General features: G+C 46.0%; 1 protein-coding gene across 1 annotated transcript; it reads left to right on the forward strand.

Annotated features, from left to right (window-relative positions):
• Positions 1 to 18,755: 18,755 nt before the first annotated feature.
• On the forward strand, positions 18,756 to 21,004 carry LOC138297015 (proton-coupled zinc antiporter SLC30A1-like). The gene is made up of 2 exons (XM_069236533.1): positions 18,756 to 18,771; positions 20,115 to 21,004. The coding sequence occupies exons 1-2, from the start codon at positions 18,756 to 18,758 to the stop codon at positions 21,002 to 21,004; spliced, it is 906 nt and encodes a 301-aa protein (XP_069092634.1).
• The last annotated feature ends 237 nt before the right edge of the window (positions 21,005 to 21,241 follow it).

The following is a 21,241-nucleotide window of genomic DNA, read 5'->3' on the forward strand; positions in this document are numbered from 1 at the left end:
AGCCGCAGCTGGGCCTCCACTGTCTTCCGTGCCCAGCATCTCAGGTACTCCCACTGTTTGCGACAGTGGGTGCTCCATCTGCCGTAGACCCCCAGGGTCCACATGTCCTTGGCGATGGCACGCCATATACCCTTTTTTTGATGGGCGCTGACCTGCAGAGAAATACACATAGGAAAAGGTATCAGTCAGACAGTCCTGCCTGTTACATTCATGGCCCACCATAGCCCTCACATCCCCTTACGCACAGACATTGCCGACCATACATGCAGCATGCTGCCCAGGGCCCTTACCCCAACACCCCCCCCACATGAGGCCCTCACACACAGCACTCCATGCATTCATGCCCCATTGAGGCCCTCACACACAGCACTCCATGCATTCATGCCCCATTCATCGTGCTCACAATGTACTCACCTGTTGGTCTGGAAGCCATACAGCATTCGGTACTGGGGTAGGACCCCATCCACCAGTCTTTCCAACTCTGCAGCGATGAAGGCAGGGGACATTCCCCAGTGACACAAGCCATGGTCGCTTCCAGACACAGGTCACAGCAGCACATGCAGTGTAGGTCCTCTCCTGTTGAAGGTCAGGTAGCAAGTGGGTGAACAGATAGAAAATGGTGGTCACGTCCGCGGTGGTGTACATCACCATTGGCCACTGTAACCCATAGGGCCCAATGGAATCCAATGAGGATTTGCAAGGCGGTTTTCGACCGCCTTCCGCAATGGAGCCCAATGCAAGCGGAATTACCTCATTTCCACCTGTCCCTCCATACAGAACAGGTGGACGCCATTTCAGGGGGGGGGGCAGGCCATGGCACCTAACTGTACAGTAAACATAGGCACCATTTGGGCCTGTACAACAATATTGTGTTACAGTCACAACATGCAATGCAGTGTAGTATTTGGAAATATGGAATACTGACCAGCTACTCACAGTTTGCCTCCTAGATTGCAACTGCTGCAGATGAATAGGAGATGGAGACATCCCCCGTGTACAGGCCCCTGGTGGACTTGGCAACAATGGAGGACAGGCACATTATCCTCATCTATAGACTGGACAGGGCCACAATCACAGAGCTGTGTGCCCAATTGGAACCTGACCTGCTATCTGCTATCCGTCAGCCCACCGGGATCCCCCCTCTTGTGCAAGTCCTATCTGTGCTCCATTTCCTGCAAGTGGCCCCTTCCAAGTGACAGTGGGCTTGGCAGCAGGAATGTCTCAGCCAATGTTCTCAATAGTGCTGACCAGAGTATTGTCTGCCCTGATTAAACACATGCGCAGCTACATCGTTTTCCCCCAGGTGGAGGATTTGGCCACAGTGAAAGCTGATTTCTATGTGTAATGGGACATATCCCCAACATTATTGGGGCTATTGATGGTACACATATAACATTTGTCCCTCACCCCACCCCCCCCCACCCGGGAAAATGAACAGGTGTTCAGAAATCGAAAGAGCTTTCACTCCATGAATGTGCAGATAGTGTGCCTGGGGAACCAGTACATCTCCCATGTCAATGCAAAGTATCCTGGGTCTGTAAATGTTGCCTTTATCCTGAGGAATAGCAGCACCCCATATGTGATCGCTCAACTTCAGAGGCACCAGGTGTGGCTAATAGGTGAGCCCTGGTTCCCACCCAGGGGTTGTTGTTGTATGGGTATGGTGTGGGCCCTAGGGGTTAGTGTGTGTTTAACAGTTGTCCCTCGATATCTGCAGGTGACTCTGGTTACCCCAACCTTTCATGGCTACTGACCCCTTGTGAGGAATCCCGTGACAAGGGCAGAGGAACGTTACAATGAGGCACATGGGCGAACAAGAAGAATAATAGAAAGAACATTCGGCCTCCTGAAGTTCAGGTTTCGTTGCCTCCATCTAACAGGTGGATCCCTGTATTACTCAGCCAAGAAGGTGTGCCAGATCATCGTGGCATGCTGTATGTTGCACAACCTTGCCTTACGTCGGCAGGTGCCTTTTCTGCAGGATGATGAGGGTGGAGATGGGCGTGTGGCAGCAGTGGAACCTGTGGACAGTGAAGTTGAGGAGGCAGAGGATAAGGATGAGGACAACAGAAGTGCAATAATACGACAGTACTTCCAATGACACACAGATAAGACACTGTAATTACACTTTACATTGACAGTTTTGTATTTGACATTGTCACTGGCAGGCTGATTTTCCCACTTCTATGGCCACTTACTGTACCCTTTGGCATCTCTATTTCAGATATTTGGCCCCACTGTCGCTCCTGGTGTGTTGGCTGCAGCCAACTACAGGTCATTCCTATGTATACATTACTGTACAGTTATATTGCAGTGGGTAAAGCTTGTTAAACGAATACTTGGTTAAATGATTTGACATACTCCATACCTGTAATTATTCAAATGGTGTTTATTTAAGTGCTAATGATTAGAGGAGGATGTGCAATGGGCTGGGGTGATGATGGAGGAAAGTCCAGGATAGAGTCCAGTCTTTTTGTATCACAGGTGCATTGTCCAAGGGGGCATAGGAAGGGGAGCAATGGCAGTTCAAGGTGGACAGGGTGACAGAGTGGGACACAAGGGTGACATTCAGGAGAGTCTTATTTCCTGGCGGGGGTCTTGGCAATGTTCTCTGGCTTCTGCCTGGATCGCAGGGACCGTTTGCGGGGTGGTTCTCCTTCTGCAGGGGGTAGGGTGCTGGTGGCCTGTTGTTCCTGTGGCAGGGCCTCCTGTCCACTAGCGGCAGTAGAGGTGGAAGGCTGTTCATCGGTTTGGCTAGCGTCAGGGGCCCAGTGGTGTACCACTGCCTCCCTCATGGTGTTAGCCATGTCTGCCAGCAACCCTGCAATGGAGTCCAGGGTGGTGTTGATGTCCTTCAAGTCATCCCTGATCCCCAGATACTGTCCCTCCTGCAGCCGCTGGGTCTCCTCTAACTTGTCCATTATCTGGCCCATCGTCTCATGGGAATGGAGGTATGCTCACAGGATGTTGGTGAGTCCCTCCTGTAGAGTCGGTTCCCTGGCCCTGTCCTCCCCCTGTTGCACAGCAGTCCTCCCAGCTTCCCTGTTGTCCTGTGCCTCTGTCCCCTGAACCATGTGCCCACTGACCCCGGGTCCCTGATCGTCCTGTGTTTGTGGGCTGGCCTGGGGTCCCTGTAGTGGTGGACACACTGCTGACTGACATGTCCTGGGGACAGAGGTATGGGCCCGCTGGGTGGGTACTGTGCTGGTGTTTCCTGAGGGTGGAGGCTCTGTGGTGGTATGGGACTGTGCCTGGGTTACCGACCATCCGGAGATCCCTGATGGGCCAGGTTTGTCATCCAGATCCAGGCGTCCAGAGCTGCTGTCATCACTGTGGGCCTCTTCTGGGAGTGGACTGGAAGTTGCTGGCACCTCCTCTCCGGTGACGTTGGGTGGGGAACCTGTGGGGATGTAAATGCAGTGTTATTGTTTCTGTGTGTGTCATCTTGTGCATGGGTGTGTTGCCCTGTATGGTTGTTATTGCCCTGGCAGCTTTGCCTTTGTGTGAGTAATAATTTTCTGGGCTAGGTGATTCTCTCTAGTGTGCATGCTTTAGTGATGGGTGTCCATGGAGGTCTGTGAGGGGTGTCCATGCCTTGGTGTTGCATGCAGGGCTTGGTATTGGGATGAGTGGGTTGTGATAGTGGGGTATGTGGGAAGTGGTGAAGTGATGGGAGTGAGGATAAGGGTGGGGGTTTATGATGGCGTGCAGGTGGGGGGGGTGATAGTAATAGAGATTTGACTTACCAGGCCAGTCCTCCTCCTACTCCTGCCAGGCCCTCAGGATGCATGCTTGCCAAGACTTGCTCCTCTCATGTTGTTAGTTGTGGGGAAGGAGGTGGGGTCCACCGCCAGTCCTCTGTACAGCTCTTTGGTGTCTTGCTGCTGTGGAACGCACCTTCCCCCGTAGATCGTTCCACCTCTCCCTGATGTCATCCCTTGTTCTGGGGAGCTATCTCACTGCGTTGACCCTGTCCACGATTCTCTGCCATAGCTCCATCTTCCTAGCAACTGTGATCTGAATAGCTGTGGCTCTACCCGGATGATTTCCTCCACCATGACCCTTAGCTCCTCCTCCGAGAACCTGTGGTGTTGTTGCTGTTCCATTGGTGTATTGTGAGTGGTGTGGGTGAGGGTGTGTGGGGTGCTGTGTTGGCATATGTGATGTAGGGTGCGTGGATGGTGTGTGTCTGTGGTCTTGTCTGTGGTCTTGCTATCTCTCTTGTGGCACTTGTTTGTATTTGTAAAGGGTTGTAGGTAGTGTGGGTGTGTGTTTTATAGTGGTGTGGGTGTGTGGGTGTGGTGTGTGTATGTGTGTCAGGTATGTGTAGGTTGAATTGTCCAATGTGGTGTTGTTTTGTTTGAGTGTGTGTATCGTGAGCGCGTCTGTATGTACCGCCAATTGTTTAGCGCCATTGAAAGTCCACCATGGTGATTCATGGGTCATAATGCTATGGGCGTAGTTCTGTTGGCGTAACGGTGTGGGTTTTGCTACCACCAGTTTATCACTGACCTTTGGGCAGGCTGACGTGTGTGTGGATGTATAGTGACGGATTGCTATGTGTTGGTCATAATATGGGTGGCAGTTATCTGCTGTGGCGACGGTATGTTGGCAGTAGTCAGCATGGCGGTAAGCGGTACTTACCGCCAATGTCATAATGAGGGCCTTTGTGTTTAATTCTAGGCACCTTTGTTTAGAGTGTGGGTGACAGATAGAAGTGACAGCTCATTTTGGGTTTGAGAATCTAAGAGAACCTCGAGCTGAGTCAATCACCTGAAACAAGTTTGGCTTGAGCCTTCAGAAGAAACACCCTCTATCACATAGTGATAATTAAGGAGACAAAGACATGCAAGGGACATGATTTGACCATCATTAAATAATTTGGTTAAGCAGAAGTACTGACCACACAGTGAAGGACTCCTTATTTCAAGATCCATAACCTTCTCATTACACAACGTTAATGAATGCACTATAAGGCTGGGATTCTCTCCTTCGTGTGTAAAATCAAATGATTGTTGGGTTACAGTTCTGTTTCGTTATCACATACTTATTACCTTTGTATAAAAAGGCGCAGAGAGATATGTTCAGAAAAGAATTGCCCAAGAGCTTTCTGGTTCTATAGTTTCCATTTTACTCGTACACAAGAACTGCAGTGTGGGTGATCCAATGGTGTGACATAGTCACCACTCTTACCAAAGAAGTGCTTCTGTGTAGTGGAACTTGCCCCAAGTTTAACAAGCATTTGCAATGCACTAGGGTCTCGCATTTCTCAGAGTTACAGCTATTAGCAGTTGTTAACTCCCAACCGGATTTTTCTTTCCACATTGAAAGAAAAAAACAGCACGATCGCGCTGCTATTAGCAGTTGTAAACTCCCAACCGGATTTTTCTTTCCACATTGAAAGAAAAAAACTGCGCAATTGTGCTGCTACAGTTCACTCGTAATGAAACCTATCGGCAAAAGTGAAATTATCTACGTAACTGGCAAAAGTGCAATTAACTATGTAACAGGGACGATGTTCTGCAAAGCGCTCGACTTCTGTCAAACGAGATCGCGCTGCGAACAAAAGATAAAAAAGTAGTCCACAAACCCGTCGGGAAACAGCGAGCCTCGCATGTTTTCAGTACTTGGTCGCTGCGCTCGAGGAGGGCTAACCACCGGAAAAGGCATAACGTATGCGTGCCTTCCACTAATGAAAGCAAGCAGATTTTAACAGGCAAGCCCACGAACCAATGAAAGACAACTGATGTGACATGAACGGGGCTCCGAGCCCTTTTCTAACTCCTAAAGTGTCTCGCAAGCGAAAACGCATGCGCAAGCGCATGCAATGCAAGCTCGACCCTAAAAAGGAATAAGGAGCTAGTGAAGATTCTTTCTAATTCCAATTCAAAAATCAGATTACTTCCTTTGTACACACCTGACTCACCAAAGATAGAGATAGCAAGCAGAGAAAGCTTACTTTCAGGGCTTACTCCAAGGTACGGTAGAGGGATAGGAACTGAGACACAGCATAAAACAGTTTTGAGGTGGTCTCCAAACCCTCGGGGTGGGGAGGGAGAAGCTTAATTTATTTCAGAGGTGGTGGCAGGCACTAGTCAAGAGGAGCATCATGCTAAAAACAGTGTTTTGTTTTTAGTGAAAAAACACAGGCAGTGAGCTACTGTGTAGTGGTCATCAGTATCATACTTTGCCTCTCATATCCTGTCTGGGAGAAGTTATCAAAAGGACAAGGGCTTCAAATAATCCTCAAACTCCCCCTTCTTCCCATTTCTGATGAAGGTTCAAACTGTGGACATTTTTATACTTTAGGATGACCAGGCTGCCAATAGCATATTGGAAACCATGTATATGAACATAATGGCAATGTTTGAATTGTTAAATTTGACAATATTTGCCATTTTATAGCAAATTTGTGTAAAAATTCTAGGGGTAAATTGTTTTATGGAGTATGGGAGGGCACAGCATTAAAACGTTTGAAGACCACACTAGTATTATCAAATGTATTCCTCTTTTAGAGACTAGGGTCTTTATTTAGAGGCGTGAAACCCTAAAAATAACCCCACAACCCATACTCCACACCATGTGCATGCTTCAGTCCTCCTACTCCCACTTTACACCCCAACACCAACCTGCTAGTATCAATGTAGCCCTCATTCACACCACAAGGATAGTTATAGTTTTTGGCCCCTGGGAAAATGTTTGCAAGTACCCATTATGTAGAATGTCTTGTATCATTTAATAAATTCTAATCTCTCATTGTCGTTCAGGAGTATTATCCCCTGGAGGTTTTTATTACTTTATCCTATTCATTCTCTCCCTTCCTTTTCAACTGTTTTGTAAAGTGGGTCCCCATTTCAAGAGAGTTCTGCTATAGTTCTTTGGATAGTTCTCATTTGTCCTGTAATATATGTCAATTTGAGCATCTTAGCAAGGGAGGGGTGCCCTAATATTCTTTCTCAGCATCACTACCCTCCTTTTCTAATTTCGTATTTCAAGACCTTGAGTTTTTCGTGGGTGCGCCATCAAAGCAATGCATTTTCCCCTTGGTACTGCCTTGAAAATGTTGCAAACATCGGGGAGTGACTCCCCCCGTATTAGCAGTAACTGTAAAATATTATTTCATTTGTTTGACTATTTCAGCCTTTAGAAAGGGGTCTCTGAGTAGTGTGAAGTGCAGAGGGCAACCTCAAGTTCAGGTTCATTTTAGCCCGCACAGGTGCATGACCTAGGACTGCGATTGGTCTAATGTCTACTCTTTCAACAAACAATAGTATGAGTTATTTACCAGGAGCAGGTCTGTACGCAAGTACGTGCAGTGTACATGGGAAGAGTATTTGTAATCCCTGTCCTTTTGATGTTTTTTCCTCCATGGATCTCGAAAACAAGTTTTTATTAACAAGGGCTCGTGCATGTTAGAGAAATTTCTAGCTGAGTTGCTTCCATGTTTGGGTCTACAAATAAACACAAATGGTCCTAAAGGGGGAAGCATAACCCTAGACTTTCACAGCAATCATTGCAAATAAACCTACAATAAATAGGATACTATTTAGAACAAATTTATTTATAACAAAAATTATAATCATATTCAAATCAAACATCCAATTTGTATGAGAGCAGTATGCAAACATAGATGCTCCTAAAAGTGTTGCAGCGAAGTGAAAGTGATTGGGTGAAACAAAAGTATGCAAGTGCTGTGCAAGGTGCAGATACATACAAATTACTGGTATTGACGTATAAATAAAACAAACAACAGTTGAGAATGGGAGTGTTGACATTTTTTTAGTCAAATTCTTCAAAATAACATTCCAATGTACTCAATTGTTGACGTTTAGAACCACAAGTAACCTAAATAAGGATCATCATCAGGGCAAAAGTATTTGAAGGAGACACCAGCCAAGGAAAGTTGCCAACACCGTCAGTAATTCCTTCTGGAGGTATATGGTCCTTGTCGCTATGGCATAGTAAAACGTCCAGTGCATTGTGCAGTTAACACCTGCACCGGCTCAAACAGCTAGTGGGAAGACCCAAAGTCAACTCCCCTTCAGTGATATATCCTAAGATGAGCTGGTGGGAGCAGTCTTCCCCGTGAGGCCGGCTGTATTGCATTTTCACCCCACCTAGGACCTCCCGTGTGAAGTCTAACTGACTGGCCTGTGTACCTTGAATGCCGAAAAAGCTTTTGTTTGGTTGGGTCTATCCACTTACCTATCTGGAACCAAATTGAAATCTCCTGTTGGTTGATAGGATATACCTCACTGTAAATTTGGCCTTAGTGAACGGAATGTTCTGTGGGAATAAACCTTGTTCTGTATTCAAGGTTTAGACTGTGACAATAGTGAGGGGGGACAATCTAAGTGAAATCAAATTAACAGAAATCTCTATGTCGCTTTTCATGTCAGTGATGACTATTGGGAGGTCCATGTGGAATACATAGCTTCTCCACAATTGTTTCCTGTTGACTGAGGAAAACAAATGCTTGGGTAGCTCCTATGTTTCATCCTTTCCCGATCTTTCCTATTTAGGTGGGTTCCTGTAAGCAGATGTTGTCTAAATGATGTTTTAATGGATCTCCTAATTGCCTTACTTTTCACTGAGATGTTAAAACCCTTAATCATGTAGTACATGCGTATTTTCATCATTAGAGACTATCAGAGTTTGTGTAGATGCACATTAAAATGTGGAGAGGTACAATTAGAGTTCTTCGTAAAGGTTTCAAAGAGGCAACCACGGGAGATAAGCTTTGAAGTTTCCTAAGCTTCCATACCCTCTTCACCCATCCTTTTCAAACAACTAAGGGCCTGATTTAGATCTTGGCGGAGGGGAATACTCCATCACAAACGTGATGTATATCCTGTCTGCGGTATTACGATCCTACTATATCCTATCACGTTTGTGAATGAGTATTCCATCAGCCGAGATCTAAATCAGGCCCATTATGTTTAATAACATTGCACCTGTTTAAGACAGGGGAGCTATTCACAACTAAATATTGCATAGGTTGTGTCAAAATTCTTGTAGGTAAGCTATCAATTCACATTAAATGGAGGAGTCCCCTTCAACCAGCAGAGATTGAGGCATAAGTCTTCTGTTGTATCTAGGCTCAAAATAATGAAGACATCACAATATGAATTCCTCTTCTTCCCGTCTTGTCCTCACCAAAAAAAACCTGAGCACCTTACAATGCTTTTATGCACATTGGTTACTACACATAAGTTGATAAACAAAAGTACTTAACTAGACATCTCAGCAGCTGACTAGCTGTCTGGTTTTAAAATCAAATCTGTGAGGGTTCTCAGTGCAGCTCACCCACTTTCTTTAGGTTCTAGTGTCCCCTTTTTTCTGTTTAAGTTCAAGTTGAACAGAAGTTCAAGTAGAAGATCATGGATTGTTTGAAGGTGCAGATTTATCTGTGTCCTCCTTGGTGGGCGTCAGATCGAATTTCAGAGTTGTTGCTGCTTCGCCCATGTCCATCAAATAAAGTATGATCCTTTCGTAGTCTAAAACAGTTTCAAAGGCCTGCAAATGTTTTTGTTGCACAGCTTTAGGAACCAGTCTAAAAGCTGCCCATCACAGCAAATGTTCTTTGGATTAATCTAGAAATATTAAACAGGATTGACCTTGTTAATTGATTTCAGCTAGTTTTCTGGTAGACATTAGGACCTCCTTTTTTGATATAGTAATGACATTTTGCCAGAATGCCCTTGGTGTGAGTATTTTGGGCATTTGGGCCTTCTCACAGTGCTCTGTCTGAGTGTAGGAGGCTGGCCTGGCTTATAGTGGGTACCTGATGGTACTTACACCTTGTGCCAGGTCCAGTTATCCTTTATTAGTAGATTAATGGTGTTCTAGCAGCTTAGGCTGATAGAGATAGCTATAGCAGAGCAGCTTAGGCTGAACTAGGAGACATGCAAAGCTCCTACTATACCACTTATATCACTTAGCACTATATCATAAGAAAACACAATAGTCAGGATTACTAAAAATAAAGTTACTTTATTTTAGTGACAATGTGCCAAAAATATCTCAGAGGATATACTCCCTTAGGAGGTAAGTAAAATACACAAAATATACACAGAAACCAAAATCAGGTAAGTAAAAACAGTCAGAAAGTAGTGCAAACACTGTAAAATACAATAGGATGCAATAGGCCTAGGGGCAACACATACCATATAGTAAGAAAGTGGAATGCGAACCACAAATGGACCCCTAGGCTAGTGTAGTGTGTAGAGGGTCGCTAGGAGTGTAAGAAAGCACTAAGGATATCCAAGATACCCCACCCCAAGACCCTGGAAAGTAGGAGTAAAGTACTACTATTTCCCCAGAAACACACTAAACTCGTGATAGAGGATTTTGCAAAGACCACAACAGACTGCAAAGCACTGAAGACAGATTCTTGGACTTGAGGACCTGCAAAGGAAGGGGACCAAGTCCAAGAGTCGTGAAAGTGTCCGGGGGGGGGGGGGCAGGAGCCCACTAAACCCCGGATGAAGGTGCAAAATGGCTGCCTTTGGATGGAAGAAGTTGAAGATTCTTCAACAATGAAAGGTGCTAGGAACTTCTCCTTTGTGCAGAACATGTCCTACGGAGTGCTGGAGGATGCAGAGTTGTTTCTTTGGCAAAAGACCGCAAACAAGCCTTGCTAGCTGCAAGAGTCGCGGTTGAAGAAAAAGGGTGCTGCCCAGGCCCAGGAAGGACCAGGATGTCGCCACTTGAGAGAGGAGACAGAGGGGGCCCACAGCAATGTAGAGAGCCCATGCACAAGGAGGTAGCACCCGCAGAAGTCCTTGAACACAGGTTCAAGAAGACTGAGTACGGCAGTCGTCTCAACACCACAAAAGAGGGTCCCACGAAGCCGAAGCTCTACTCAGGGAGTTGAGCAATGCAGGACGGAGTGCTGGGTACCTGGGCGTGGCTGTGCATGAAGGATTCCTTGGAAAGGTGCACAGAAGCCCTAGCAGCTGCAGTTCATGCGGTGCACAGGATTACTGTTTGGAGAGGGGAGGCAAGGACTTACCTCCTCCAAATTTGGACAGTTGGACCACTGGACAGTCTGGGTCACTTGGGTCCACCACCGGTGTTCCAGGGGCCACTCTCGTCAGGATGAGAGGGGTCCCAGAGTACCGGTGACGCTGAAGTTTGGTGCCTGCTGGAGCAGGGGGAAGATTCTGTCGACCCACAGGAGATTTCTTCGTGGCTTCCAGTGCAGGATGAAGGCAGGCAGCCCCCAAAGCATGCACCACCAGGAAACAGTCGAGAAAGCCGGCAGGATTAGGCGCTACGATGTCGCTGGTAGTCTTCTTGCTACTTTGTTGCAGTTTTGCATGCGTCCTGGAGCAGTCAGCGGTCGATCCTTGGCAGAAGTCGAAGAGAGAGGTGCAGAGGAACTCTGGTGAATTCTTGCAAGTCGTTATCTGAGGAAAAGCCCACAGGAGAGACCCTAAATAGTCCTCAGAGGAGGATTGGCCACCTAGTCAGGTAAGCACCTATCAGGAGGGGTCTCTGACGTCACCTGCTGGCACTAGCCACTCAGAGGCCTCCAGAGTGCCCTCACATCTCTGGATCCAAGATGGCAGAGGTCTGGGACACACTGGAGGAGCTCTGGGCACCACCCCTGGGGTGGTGATGGACAGGGGAGTGGTCACTCCCCTTTACTTTGTCCAGTTTCATGCCAGAGCAGGGACTGTGGGTTGCCTTAACCGGTGTAGACTGGCTTATGCAAGGAGGGCACCATCTGTGCCCTTCAAAGCATTTCCAGAGGCTGGGGAGGCTACTCCTCCCAGCCCCTAACACCTATTTCCAAAGGGAGAGGGTGTAACACCCTCTCTCAGAGGAAATTCTTTGTTCTGCCTTCCTGGGACTCAGCTACCCAGACCCCAGGAGGGCAGAACCCTGTCTGTGGGTTGGCAGCAGCGGTAGCTGCAGAGAAAACCCCAGACAGCTGGTTTGGCAGTACCCGGGGTCCATAGTGGAGCCCCGGGAATGCATGGGATTGGCACCCCAATGCCAGATTTGGCATGGGGGGACAATTCCAGGATCTTAGACATGTTACATGGCCATATTTGGAGTTACCATTGTGAAGCTACATATAGGTATTGACCTATATGTAGTGCACATGTGTAATGGTGTCCCCGCACTCACAAAGTCCAAGGATATGGCCCTGAACTATGTGGGGGCACCTTTGCTAGTGCAAGGGTCCCCTCACACTTAGTAACTTTGCGCCTAATCTTCAGCAAGTGAAGGCTAGACATATAGGTGACTTATAAGTTACTTAAGTGCAGTGAAAATGGCTGTGAAATAACGTGTGCGTTATTTCACTCAGGCTGCAGTGGCAGTCCTGTGTAAGATTTGTCCGAGCTCCCTATGGGTGGCAAAAGAAATGCTGCAGCCCATAGGGATCTCCTGGAACCCCAATACCCTCGGTACCTGGGTACCATATACTAGGGAGCTATAAGGGTGTCCAGTGTGCCAATTAGAATTGGTGAAAATGGTCACTAGCCTATAGTGACAATTTTAAAGGCAGAGAGAGCATAAGCACTGAGGTTATGGTTAGCAGAGCCTCAGTGACACAGTTAGTCACTACACAGGTACACACATTCAGGCCACAAACTATAAGCACTGGGGTCCTGGCTAGCAGGATCCCAGTGAGACAGGCAAAAACAAACTTACATACATGTAAAAATGGGGGTAACATGCCAGGCAAGATGGTACTTTCCTACACTGAGGTACACTTCAATTTGATTCTGAAGACTGAATACATGAATTCTAATATTTCTGTCCCCTTGGCTTCCTATCTAAGGCCCCTGAGGCAATGTTTTCCCTTCAAGACCTCTTTTCCTTTTCCTCTGTTTTCATTAAGGCCATGTCAATGCACTTGACAGTTATATGCAGACTCTCCTTGAATTGCTTTGTCCATTTCTATTCTTGGGCCTACTTAAAGGCAGCGGAATCTGTCTTTGCAAAGTTCATCTGCATTGGGGCCCAAGGTTATTTTCAAATCATGGATACATCTGTTGATTTTCATTTTGAGGTCCTCTTTGAAGAGTTACCTGAGAGCCTGATGGGAGTTCTGTAGGTCCATCCGTCCTCTTATGTAGGATCTCACAGGATGGCAGGTTCCTGGGAGGTGAATGAGTATTGTTTGTGAGCATTTTTCTGCAACCTGTACCTGGAATCACCTTTTATTCTTCTTGTGGCCTAAAATCAATTAATACTTGTTTGAAATTGGGTTTCTAGTTAGTAGTTGTATGCACCTTGTCCAAGCAGGAACCACAAACCTAGTCCGGGTAAGTCAAATACACAGCATAAATTAACCAGTGCTCAGCCTCTGGTAGCTTGGTACAGAGCAGTCAGGCTTAACTTAACAGACAATGTGTAAAGTATTTGTGCAACACTGCAAATAGTACAATAGTGAAAACACCACACAACAAGATATCACACCTGGTTAGAAAGATAGAGCTTAATTTTATGTGTAAAGCAAGACCAACATGACAAAAGTCCAAAAGTAGAAGTCGAGATATGTTTTTTTAAAGATTAAACTGCAATATAGTGCTTAAAAGCATAAAGTGCTTACCACGGCTATCTGGTCACGCTGGACCAGGTGAAATCCAAAAGTTCAGGCTGACTGAGCTGGAGCGTGAGTCGGGTATAGTCCCAGACAAGTACTGCTGAAGTCCCGTTTGCAGAGAAGAATTTCGCTGGGAGAAAGGAGAGCATCAGTGGTCCATGGGTGCGAACAGTAAGCCGAGTGTTGCAGATGGGTGGACTGGAGCCTTGCGAGTGACAATGCTTCCTGTGTGAAGAGACAAATTTGCGGTAGCTTGCAGTAGATTCTTTGTGTGCATGGCTTGGTTCTGTTGTGAGTGGCCCCGTTTACAGTCGCGAATAGCCCAAAAGCTTGATTTCAGGAGCCATAAAACTACTTTTCAAGGTACCAGGAGTGGAGTGGTGACTCTTGGGGGTCAGGAGGTGGTGGAAGATGGGTCCAGGAGCTGCAGCAGATGTGTTGGAAGACTGCGGCCTGAGGTTGTATGGGATTGCAAGCTGGTCTGCCGCTTTCCGTGTTGTGCCAACCTCCTGGGTGCCATTGGAGGATTAAAGATATAGAGGATGGAGGGATGCAGAGGTGCTGAATCACTAAAAGCGGAGCACAGCTCGGGCTTTTTCGATTGGGACCAGACCTGGGAGGCCCATGCTAGATCGCGTCTCCTGGGAGAGGACCAGTGCCATTGCATCAGTGCTGAGGTAGTCGGGGTAGGGCGAGTGCAGTACCCTCTTGTGCCATGTGACGCTGGTGCTGCTGCCATCCTTGAGGCTGGCAGGTTGCAGGACCTGGCTGGTTATTACTACTGTGCCACGCCTGTATGCGACCGGCCCGACTGGCCGTTGGACTGCCTACGGTAATTGGGCACAGTGTCAAGGCCCATGGAAGATGTGCAGTTCAAACTCCTGCAGCACCTTGTGCATAGCTGGTAATTGTGCATACGGACCTCAGCCTCGCCTGACCTGCGCGCTTTCCGGCCTTGTCTATACTCCATCTACTGGGGGGTCTGGGTACTGTGCCATCTAGAAGTATGCTTCATGGGCCCTGTGACACGGATATGGTGTGCAGCACATTGGCTCATAAATGGGAGTGTTGCATTCGCTCTGTGCTATCGTTTAGTGCTAGGTGGAATCCATCCTTGAGGCCCAGTCTTTCTCACAAGGGGATACCTTGAACTGCGGGTCTGTGTGCAGGGCTCCTAATCCCTAACATATCAACTAGCAAACAGGTGCTCAGCCATCTGATACACAGCCAACACAGATCATTGACCATTGCCGTATGGGTTCCTTGTGGCTATGGTCCGTGGCGACCCCAAACAAAGGTGCCTTAACTTCAGGAAGCAAAAACCTGAGGGCCCTGTGCAGTCTGCCTTGATGGCAGAAGAATGGGAACTACGTGGCACACATCCAATGCTGGTCGGGGCACCGAGGCCATCATGGTAGAGCTCAGAACGGGATTTGGGGCCATGGATGGCTGCTTCGATGCTTTGGCTCAAAGACTTATTACTATGACTGAACAAATAGGCCACCACAACACTCGACTAACTGAAGGATTTCTGATCTAGAAGATGGTATTGCTCAATCAGTGCAAAAGCTAGACCATATGGTGAAATTGTTCAAAATAAATGGAGATGGAAAACAAGGATTTAGAGGCACAACAACCTCTGCATTGTAGGAATCACTAAATCAACTAACACTGGCTGGCTCAATCTTTTTGTTGAAAAACTCCCGACTAATCTGTTGGTTGCGCAACACTTCACCCCTTTATTTGTGATTGAATGTGCTCACCATTCGCTTGGCCCACAACCAAATCCTGGATGCCGGCCTAGACCCATCATAGCTCGTGTCCTCAATTTCAGGGATAGAGACACAGCTCTGCGACTAGCCAGAGAAAACAGTCCACAGGACTGGCAGGGGTCTTCCATCTCTCTGTATCCGTACTTCACTGCCATGGTCCAAGAGGCACACCGCAGATTCGCAGATGTCAAAAACACACTCAGGAAACTGGGACTCCGTTACGGGATGCTGTACCAGCGTGCTTTGTGTTGATGTCAATGGTAAATCACACACATTTGACACACCGCTGGAGGCGCAGGAATTCTGTAAACATCATCAAGGGGATCACAGTGCCACTCACAATTCCTCCCAGGACAGAAATTCCGTGGACATTCACTCCAGTTCCAGCAATGATCTCTTCTCAGCTGGATAAAGTTGGTGCCACTGTAGCTCGAGAAGGCCCATGTTGTCTACGTGCTTTATTCCAAACCTCTGTGTAACAGTCCTCTGCTTGTTGATGGTGCTTACTACTTAATTGTTGACTTTAGAACCTTACAGCACTTTTTTCACTTGATCCTTGATATATAGGGTGCCCTTTGTGGCGTTGCCACCCTAAAGTGGTACACACATCCATGTTTAAAATGTTGTTTTATTTGTTTGATAGGGCTCATCAAGCGGGAATGTACTGGGTTTCATTTAGCCCAGTTTGGATGGGGGGAAGGGATGGGTTGTTACATTTACTGTTTGCATTACTGATTAGTGGATATGTCGCTTTCACTGCTAGTCATATAGTTACGAATCACTCTCCTTATTGTAGTATTACTATTACCATTTTGGGTCCGTACACACATTACTGAAGCACAAGATATTGCCCTTAGAATTATATCATAGAATATCAGAGGTCTTAGTGGTCGCCGTGAGGGTAAACAGGTTCTGCAGTATATTACCAGACATGGAGCTCAGATTGCATTCCTTCAGGAAAACCACCTGCCACCAGGTGGGACACTCACATTTGCCTCAAGCTGGCGAGTGCATCCTTTCTTTGTGAGCTATAGGTCCAACACTAGGGGTGCTGGTACCATCATACACAAAAAATTTCTATTTAAGCATGCTAATACTGTCACAGACACTGAGGGAAGATATGTTTTGGTGACTGGCACATTGGGAGGACATTAAGTGCTACTAGGCAATATCTATGCACCCAGCATGACTTCCCAGAATTCTTTCATACCATTTCCACCCAGATTGGATGCCTGGACTTTGACCACATCATGATAGCCAGGGATTATAATTTGCTAATGGACTTCGCAACTGACACCACTGCTCAGTGCCCACCAACCAGCTCAAAATCACTTGCTATCCTTAAAGACATTTGCAATACTCATCTCCTGCATGATGCCTAACAATTGAAGCAATCATCTGTCTTACACTATACTCACTACTCTGCCCCACACAAAATGTGGTCTCTGCCACCATCTGCCCATGGCTAAATTCCACACTCCACCTCTCCCAAACACTCTCAGATCATTCTCCAACATTGATTACCCTCAACATTCCCTTTAAAGGACCGGAGAGAAGCACTTGCGATTCCCCCCATTTGCTATGCAAGATAAACTGTTCTGCTCTGAAATATGCACCGCCACTCAGGTGTATTTTCAGATCAATGACGGGACGGTTGACACCCATGTCACTTTATGGGAGGCATCATAATGGGTATTTGCATTGCTAAACAATCAGGGGTCCTCAAAGACATCCGTAGGAACCTCCGCACTGTGAGGAACAGTTAGCATCCCTTGATGCTCAAGCATCTCTGGATACTGGCCCACCAACCACTCTGAAACATGAAGCGCTTCTGACCGAATCCGTGACCTAGCCAAGAAGGAGGTCCTATTCTTGGGCAAACATGGAAGGGTCCATAGATATGGGCAGGCTGAGAGACCTGGACAGACGGTAGCCCATTTACTCTGGCTGCCAAAGGGAAACTCCTACATTACAGAACTCTGTACTGCTGATAGGCGGCACATCACATCAAATAAAGATATAACCCACACCATATTGCATTATTATACCTAATTTTATAGTTCGAAAGTTGCAGAACATGCCACTACCCTGTCAAACTACTTAGACAAAGTGGCAATGGTTTGGCTTGTCACTCTGCAATAACAATTCCTTGAACCCATTTCCTGCGACAAGGTCATTCAAGCACTAGACTCTTTAAATGGCTCCAAAGCTCTCGGTCTTGATGGCTTCACTGGAGAATTCTATAAGCAATTTAAACACCTCTTAGCCCCCTCGACTACTAGCGGTATATGAGGAATCCCTAAAACTGGGAGCACTCCCCACAACCATGCGTGAAGTGGTAATAACGCTCCTTCCTAAACCTGAAAAAGACCCCCTGCCCTGTGGCTCCTACTGACCGCTATCAATGTTAAATTTTGGTAACATAATTTTTGCAAAAATATTGGCTACATGTCTTTCATTATTAATGGATCAAATCATATCCCCAGCATAATCTGGCTTTATCACACATCGCTCAACAGCACTGAATCTGAATGCTGTGTTCTCTGTGCTCAACAGAATAACCCCAGACTTGTCGCAGCCATTGCTCTCCTTGATGCTGAAAAGACATTTGATTCTCCAGAATTGGCGCTTCCTACACGCTGTGATTCGTAAATTGGGCATACCCTATAGTTTTTCCTCCTTGACAAATCTCCTATATGCCCACCCCGTGGCACGTATCAGAATAAACTGGTCTATCACTGACCCCCTTCCCATATTGAGAGGTACTAAACAGGGTTGCCCCTTTTCACCACTACTTTTCGTCATAGCCCTAGATCCCCTAGTTTGACATCTTATTCTTGACCACTCTACATTGCGGGCCCCTTACTCATTTCCCTCTACGTGGACGATATGCTACTCTTTATTCAGAAGTTGGAGGAGAATCTTACCCGTCTTCTACAGGAAGTTTACATGTTTTATCTTAACCGATGACTACTTCTGGAAAGGTGCAAAATAGGAGTTTTCAATCCTTATGCATGGCTCTTTTTCCCCTTACAAACTAATCTGTAGAAAGTGTCAATATAAGTGCCATTTTTAAGGTGGCATTAAGCAGCAGCGGCACCTCCGCTAAGGGCTGGGCCAAGTCTTGGGGGCGGGGCCATCGAGGTGAAATAGACAGAGGGGGAGTGGTGTGCACTGCTACAATGTGCATGTGGGTTTGGCTGGCCGTCTCAGGATGGCGAAACAGACATGCGGACTGAGCTGTCTCCAGCCTGAGCTGCGTTGCTGGGATGGAGACAGAAGGCTCCCAGTCTCTCTGGGAGTGCAAAGCTAGATCGCTCAGGCCAATCTGAAGCTGCTCTCATGCTGAGCAGCTTCTGGACTGGCTGCGGGGGAGTTTGGGAGCCTGTGGTGCAGTGAAGAGGGGCAGAAGAGGACCGATGCGCCCGGCGTCAGGTAAGTTATTTTATATTTTCTGTGTTCGTCCGTTTGTTGTGTTTTTTGTGTTTGTGTGTCTATCCCTACCCCGTCCCGCCACTCTGCCCTAACACCAGCCGCTACTGGCATTAAATCAAGTGAACTGTGTGACTACATGGTTTTTCCTCTAGACTGGAGTGCTCTTTTTGTTGCTTTACTTTTTATTTTGCTTTTTCTATTGATTATTGAAAGTTTCAATAGTGTTGCAATTTAGGAGTGTGTATAGCATATGAGGGGCACCCTGTAATATTTTCAAATGTATCCACATTGAAATGTTGAAATAAATGAAAGCTATTAAGTGAAAAGGTGATGAGGTACTGTGAAGTTCAGTGGTACTTTTTAATTAAATGTAATAGGTTGTATATATATTCCACACTTTTCTCTATTTATAATTCTTAGTAATAAAATGCTGCTATCTATAGTGTTTGTAAAGTGCTATATGTTAGCAAGTGCATGTTTGCGATCGTAATTGCACATGTGTGATTACTGTGGATATTAGCTCTAAAGTGTGTGTTTGAGGCCTTGATATGTTGTGGTCTCAATGTTCTTGTTCATTGGTGAGTGCAGGTTTATTTTCTCAATGTTTGTGATCAACGTCAGTGTGGTGTTAACTATTAGTGTCCTTTATGTGAGCATGCACAATAGTTGTTTGAATTGGAATGCTGTGTGCCATTTTTCTATTTTTTTTATTTTTGATGTTCATGATCAATTGGTGGGGGATGTCATTTATTAGAACATATGTTCACAATACATTTGTATTCCTTTATGGCATGACCTAGCACCAGACCCTGCCTCTAACTGTGCATAACCCCTCCTCATGAGCAAGCTGCACCGAGTTGGTCATTATTAAAGTGAGTCTTCTGTGTTGTGTTTTACCAAAACATGGTGCATTTTGGTCAGGGGGAGGGGAGACAGACTAAGTCATAATGACTCAAAACTTTTCATATGATATGGTGTCATCATTAACTAATACACATGCATGGTTCAAGAGGTCAGATAATGGAATGATATTGAAACATCACTCTTGTTGGGACCCTCTATTGATAGGGAGGTTGGAAGTACCAAAGGTCTAAGCAGATAACAAATTGAAGGAACTTCAATACATTTTTTTAATCTTGACCAGGGTATTCCTGAGTTGATCTCATAATAATGTTCTAACACAGACTGATAGAAGCAAATTGCAAAATCCTCCCTTTTTATACTATGTCAAAAACTGTGTTAAATTAATGAGTACATAAGTTTACTTTCTATGAATAAATTGTACTTCATTATACTTAATGAAGATAAACATAGATGTAACAATTATTTACATTTTTTTACAGGTGATCTAAAGAACTGTGCTGACCCTAAGCTAAATGGAAACATTGCTCACGAGGATAACTCAGAAGAACTGGATGATGCCGGCTCTCAACTTAACATGCGTGGAGTTTTTCTACATGTCTTCGGTGATACTTTGGGATCGGTGATTCTGATTGTTAATGCCACAGTTTTTTACTTTGTTTGGAAAGAGTGCCCTGATGATGTGCCATGCATCAACCCCTGTGTGGACAGCCACTTCAAATATCATGTGCATCCATACGTCAACCATACTGTTACATCCCTATCCAGCAATGGATGGAATAGTACAACTTGTCATGAAACCGGTCCCTGTTGGTTGCTTTATTTAGACCCATCCCTGTGCCTGATGAGAGTTTGTATACTCCTGTACACGGCATTTCCAGTACTCAAGGAGTCTGCTCTCATCCTCCTACAAACTGTTCCAAAACAAATTGACATTTATTCTTTAAGTCAAAAACTAGCTGGCATTGAAGGGGTTGAAGACGTTCACGAGCTGCATGTCTGGCAGCTTGCTGGTAGCAGGATCATTGCAACTGCACATATTAAATGCATTGACCCTTGTATGTACATGGGTGTGGCAAAGCACATAAAAGACGTTTTTCACAATGAAGGCATCCATGCTACTACCGTTCAACCAGAATTTCCAGCCATGGGGTCGGAGTTAGAGATTTCTTTGTGTGAACTTCCCTGTAGCGCTCAGTGTATGCGAAAGCAGTGTTGTGTAGAAAAGAAGGTGAGAGTGATTGACCCACCTGCTCTTTCTGACTCGGAAACCAATGGTGAATCTTCCAAAAGTTATGAAGAAGAACAAATAACAGAGAATCTGGAACCACAAGTCATAACCAACAATGAAGATAAACGAATTGAGTTGTGATAATAAATGAAACATCTGTGAACTTTGTTTCAAGTCCATTCTTTCCAAGGAATTTAAGGTGACTTTTCATGCATTACTTCCAATTCTAAATACAGAGGCAATGATCTTTGGCGCTTGTATATATTCTATATATTGGTTGCCATTACAGATGCAGGACTGTAGCCCATGCTGCCTAAAGAGTCCTGTAATGGCGATGAAAGAGGGACAGACCACTGTACAAGTTAGCAGTCCAGCCTG

This window comes from Pleurodeles waltl, chromosome 5 (assembly GCF_031143425.1).
Source record: "Pleurodeles waltl isolate 20211129_DDA chromosome 5, aPleWal1.hap1.20221129, whole genome shotgun sequence".
Taxonomy (NCBI): Eukaryota; Metazoa; Chordata; class Amphibia; order Caudata; family Salamandridae; genus Pleurodeles; species Pleurodeles waltl.